We start from the raw sequence: 6,000 nt of genomic DNA, 5'->3' as shown, positions 1-6,000 counted from the left end.
GGGGGAGTCAGGGATCAGGAGGAAGGGATACTGTATTTACAGTCTGTCCAGCTGAGACCTGATTACGCTGACAATGCCATGCCTGTTCATTTTAATATTGACAAAACTGTGCTTATATGCCAAAAAAATGCAAATAAAATAACATTAAATGAACACATGCAATCATTATTTTTGTGTGGAGGACAAGCTAATAAAAAATACTTTGGTAAGGTGTTTGGTTTAGGAGGCCCTATGCCAAATTAGATGGATATACAGTAGAGAAGTTTTAAAAATATCGATTTTAACTTCCAAATGACACTTTTCACCCACATTCTTTCCCGGGGCTCCTTGCCTTAAACCCTGTGGTGGCTCCCGGAGACAATATTGCTCAGAGATCCCAGAGGTGTCAGCGGGGGCCGGATCACAGACGGAGGTGTGTAATTAAAATAGGAGTAAAGATTTTTGTGTCTGAGTCGAGCTGATCTTTTCATAATGGCCACTGAATGTTTGATGATTTTGCCGCCGCGGCCCAGCAAATTAACATTTTGCGGTGGTTCATAATTAAACAGGAGCCGGGGCGACTAATTGAGATGCAGAGTCACAGGCAAATTACATCGGATCGACTCTTTAAAGGGACTAAGCCGTGGACCTTAACTCCTCTGCTAAAGATTAGGATGTGTTCTCCTAAGAAAGACAGTAAACAGGAAGTGGCATTCTTAGAATGATTGTCAAAGAGGACATTGTGTGCAGCAAACTGCCCTGGTGGCCAGTTTGCTGTCCTCAAGGACACTCCCAGGGACACGGGGATCAGACAGGAATCATCCCGTTTACAGGAAAGTCTCTCCAATCCCTGGGCTAGCTTGAGGCTTTATTTACAGAAAAACACACACCTGTATTTTGGCTTGCGGAAGTTCCCCAAATACATTTTCCCTCTAAAATGTCTAACACACCAAAACAGGTGCCTCTTTGAAATAACAAATACTCCGTACATGTTTTTTAAGCCAACAAATGACTGTATTAATAGTTAATGCATCATTATTAGTCAACAATGCACAAAAAAACAGTTGATAGTGATCTACAAAGCATTTGTTTATTATTCAAAGTTGTACCTTCAAAGTTAGGTTCAAATGATTACTCTACACCAGTGATGAGTGATAGTGATAATGGCCACGACAAGCATTTTCCACCTTTGTCAGAGTGTAAAAAAGCAGCCTCCAAATCAAGGCCACGTGACATCATGTGAGGAGATGCACTATTAATATGCTGCGCAGGGCCTAGTGTGGGTGCAGAGCAGAATAAGCACTGTTTGGATTCCCATTGAAAAACTGAGCAGGTTGGGTCTTGGGTGTGTTGCAGAGGAACGCTCATTAGTAATCCTGCCAGCACACTTTCAAACTGGGTCAGTACCCGACACATTTGGGTGTGTTACCAGCATCTTGTAGTACTTCTTTACTAAACCAAACTGTGTACAAAACACAATGGGAAAACCGCTCCCGCTGTGGTTGTGGAAGTACAACAAATAACAACCCTTTGGAAAATAGAAGAAAAGGAAAACATACAAGGGAGAGGTGAGGAGGGAGAGGTGTGTTTTGACAGACCTGTCACAGTGGTTGCACTTAAAAGGCTTGGCACCGGTGTGTTTGCGGTAGTGCCTCGTCAGCTCGTCGCTCCGGGCGAATCGCCACTCGCAGCCCTCCCACGAGCACTTGTACGGCTTCTCACCTTTGGGGACGAAAGAACACGCATAAGCACCTGTTTCATCATCGCTTATCCACCAATCACACGCTTATTTGACTGCATTCTAACGTGGTCATGCAAAAAAAAAAACTTCTGTGGTGCTGTTGTGGCATCCTGATGCGAATGTTGCTTCAAGGTGATGTGTTTCAAATTGCAGGTCTATGTGCAGAAGTTCTTTTTTTTAAAGATTATATCCTGTGCAGTTTAAAGTTTGCATTCTATTTCACTGATAAAAATCCCTTTACTTTTTTACTCCTTTTTTAGGGTCTGAAAAGAGAGTTTTAACACTGAGATGGAGAAGCTCCCACTGGTCCCCAATCTTGCTGAACATGCAGAAGAGGAGTAGAGGGTAGAGAGAAGTAGAGCGGGAGAAGTGGAGAGGGATGAGGGAGTGGGAGGGGGAGGGGGGGGGGGATTAGAGGCAAGGTGGATGAGAGAGTGAGAAGAGGAGGTGAGATGAGACCAGGAGAAGGAAAAGTGGAGTAGGAGAGAAGTGCTTGCAGAAGTGGATTAAGGCAGAAGAGGCTGCAGATACGCCGGCAGGGGAGGGGGGAGCGATAATTAGGCCAGTCACACGGCATAATGGCAAGGAACCCGCGATCTGCCAGCTGCGTCCAGCTCCAAAAGATGTCACCTGCATCAGTCACTTCCCATCTGGACTGGTGGCTCATGGTTGAACACAGACACACTGACCAGCTCTGCTTGAGTGGCTTCGGAACAAAAACAGACTTAATTTGTTGAATTCGATTATCAAAGGGGACACAAACAATGGATCAACTACTTTGTGTAGAGTCTAGATTGAGAGAAGGGCTTGTGTAAAGACAGTTGTTTTGGTGCCATTATCTGTCCCAGCTGTTATGGAAATTCACTGATTGCACAAAGATTTGTTTATGGGGCAGAAGGCAAAAAAATCAATAATCTATACAGTGTTTCTTTTCAGCCTGCTAAATGCCCCTAACATTAACTGCAATTTCAATGCAAAGTTGTCCCCTCAAACGCAATGCTGAGCATATGACCTACTCAGACACTTTCTATCAGACATACTCAGCGAGCAGCCATGTTACAGAGTGGCCCATTGACAGGAGTCATGTGCGTTTGATGGTAAGAAACCGAGGTGCCTTAGGTTACAGCTGTGATGAGGTGATAAATGAACACATGAGAAAAGATTGGCCTCTAGTAAAGGCAATCATGAAATGGAACCAAATACACAGCTAATGAATGCAAATTGAGAACACTTAATCAATTATGATTAATTTCAACTTGTCCCACCTTTAACTTGACACTAACACAAACTCTACCATAATGTATAAAATTAACTAATCTTAGACAAAATAATATTTCTGGCAGGTAAACTATGACACTAAAACATTTCTGGAATTTAAGTGCTTTTGGTTTAGAGACTCAGAAATTAGTCCCGTCCCATGCATGTCCCCATTGTGTATCCCTTCTGCCTCACTTCCCAGAAACACCCAGAGCAGCAGGTCTGGGCCACCCCACTCCGGCCAATGAAATTCCCTGGAGGTAGGGATGCCTGAATGTGTTGCCTAGCAACGAGAGCGAGGGGGCAGGGTGTATGCATGCATGTGTGTATGTGTGTGTGTGTGTGTGTGTGTGTGTGTAGGAGAGAGGAGGGGGGTGCGCTGAAACATGAGGAGGCAGTAGTCAGTGCAGCTGGCTGGATCTGGCAACGGCACGCCGCCATGCCACTGGCCAATTACCGAGCATGCTGGCAGAGCACGGAGGCAGTTGCCTAGCGACGATAACTGTGGAGCTGTACAGGGCAAGACGGCGGAGGGAGGAGCGTGGTAAGGGTGGTGGTAGAAGTGGTGATGGTGCAGGAGGAGGAGAGGGAAGGGAAGGCACTAAGAGACCAGAGCCTGCAGCAGTACATAACCACTCAGCTACCGACGCTGCCCCCCCCCCCCCGCCGTTGCCTAGCAACAGAGCCCCCCCCACCTCCTCTCTCCCCTCCCTCAAAATGCCCTCGTCCAAACAGGCAAGTAGAGCAGGTACACGTTCACACACAAACTGTACGGGAAAGGCTACTTTTTTTAAATTTCAAAGTTACATACAGTTTCGCTGATTGGCAATTCAAAATGGCAATCAGTAACCTAATCCACTGGATTAGCCCCAACTCAGCAACATAATCTGATTATGCTCTGCTACTTTTGGATTACTTTGCCTGTAAAACACATAATGTAGATTATGAAGCTAAGTGGATTATTTCTTCTAATTTAAAGAATCAGGATTGTGGATGGTGCTTTTGTTGAAAACCTTGACTTATTCTGAATTATTTCATAAAAATCCCCATTAGCAGAGACCATTCACTCATTTCAGGCGAAGATGATGCGCAATAAGAATGATTTTCCCTGTTGAAAATCTTTTTTCTTTTCTTTTTGAGTAATCAAATAAGCAATCACATATTTGTTATCAGTAATCTGATAACTGGGTGTTTCCTGAGTCACTGTAATCCCATTATGTGTAATCTGTTACTTCCGAATGCTCTCTCTCTCTCTCACTCACACACAAACACACACACACACACACACACACACACACACACACACACACACACACACACACACACACACACACACGCTCACTCCAGCCTCTCAGGTGCCAGTGTTGAAGTTAATTGCATTCCCTCCATTAGCTAGGGCTGAAACGGGGCACCCGGGTCTTCGAGGTCATTAGAGAGGCTCTTGGAGAACGCTTTACAGGCTCCTGCCCACTACTAGCACCGCAGGCTCGGAGATGGGCGACAGGGAGAGGAGGAGAGAAAGAGGCTAAGAGAGAAGAATGATAGATGGGGGAACTGATCGAGAAGTAAAGCATGAGGATGATGAAAAACTAAAGCTGAAAGATGAACGTTGTTAGTTTAAAGTTATTACCATCAACTATCAATAGACATAATTGCTGTCACAAATGTCGTAAAGACTGAGTAATTTCAAATATCCTACCAATAGAATACATTATATACTATTTCTCTATAGAGACAAAAGGTATTCTTTGACTTCAGCTAGCAAAAGTATTGTTTTATCTGGCATTATTATATATGAAGAAACAACATACACTACATGGCCTAAAGTATTTAGACACATGAACAAAATATATGGAGCCCTAAACATTATATTGCAGTTGGATATTTCCCTCAAATTGTCGGCCTCAGCCTTAAGAGAAAGTGGCAAAGAGGCAGCGCAATAAAATAAGAGTGTGAGTGAGAAGGATATGCAGAGAAATGGTAAAAGAAGACATAAGCAAAATAAGGAGAGAACCAAAGAGAGAGAGAGAGAGAGAGAGAGAGAGAGAGAGAGAGAGAGAGCGAGAGAAGAATAACCCAACAGTCCTCGTGTTTTACCCGTTCCCTCACCCTACCCAAAATCTAATTGTACCATTTCTTATCTGCCATAAGCCTATTCACAAAAAGCTCTACAGGGCACTGTCATTTCAACTCAGCCCGTCTTATTCCAGATTAAATCGTAGCCTTTTCTCAGTCGGTAATTTATGGAAATAACAACTAAGAAAAAGAGGATTTGGGTAATGACATCTTTAAACTTGTCAGGATAATGGCTCAGTGAATGGGGGAGCCTGTGGCACTGCTGTCTTTCTGAAGAGGGTCGCTCTACTGTACCTCCCCCCCCCCCCCCCCCCCCCCCCCCCCCCCCATTCCTGTCTTCTGTCTTCATCTACTCTTTGTTTCACTCCACGTCACAATCTCCTCTTCTTCTGCCTTTTTTTTGGGGTGTTTTCTTTGTGTCATCTTATGTCGACATTTCCCCTCCTTTGTCATTCTACGTTCCTGGTTTGAATGAGAAGACAGATGTTCTTTGGGTGGATGCTTTTATCCAAAGCACCTAAAGTGAAAAGGAAAAGCTCAACGGGGGAGGGTTTTTTTAAGAAACTGAGCCCTTCACGGAGCTATATGTACTAATATTGTGTGTCATCAAATCATAGTCATTTCAATTTTATTTCAACAATTAACGGGATAGAGGAAGAAAGATGCCACTACAACTGTTTTATATGTGTTTTTTTAAACTGTAGGTCGGACTAAATGTGCGATAAGAGGACACATCCAACTGAGGGACACTTAAGATGATCTACACATGTCTGATTTATTTGTTTTGGCCTCCTAAGGTAATTGTGACTGGACAGCGCTGGTCTCCCAGAGCTGGCCCAGTTGGCATGGAGTTTGAGCACATGGGCTGTAGACATGCCACACTGGGGAAATCAATGATCGCGTGCCTGTGCCCTTTGTTCCAGTCAGGCTGATGCCTAAACCTGTGG

The 6,000-nt window shown here is 44.2% G+C and overlaps 1 protein-coding gene across 1 annotated transcript in view; it reads right to left on the bottom strand.

Moving 5' to 3' along the window:
- The window catches only part of LOC117939400 (Krueppel-like factor 7), a 33,021-nt gene that overhangs the window by 2,893 nt on the left and 24,128 nt on the right, over positions 1-6,000 (bottom strand). The window contains exon 3 of the mRNA XM_034864740.1: positions 1,578-1,701. Coding sequence (XP_034720631.1) covers positions 1,578-1,701 — 124 coding nt within the window. The remainder of the gene's footprint in view (positions 1-1,577; positions 1,702-6,000) is intronic.

This window comes from Etheostoma cragini, chromosome 24 (genome assembly GCF_013103735.1).
Source record: "Etheostoma cragini isolate CJK2018 chromosome 24, CSU_Ecrag_1.0, whole genome shotgun sequence".
Classification (NCBI taxonomy): domain Eukaryota; kingdom Metazoa; phylum Chordata; class Actinopteri; order Perciformes; family Percidae; genus Etheostoma; species Etheostoma cragini.
Note: the sequence above shows the minus strand (reverse complement) of the source record. Positions and strands in the feature narration are given on the sequence as shown.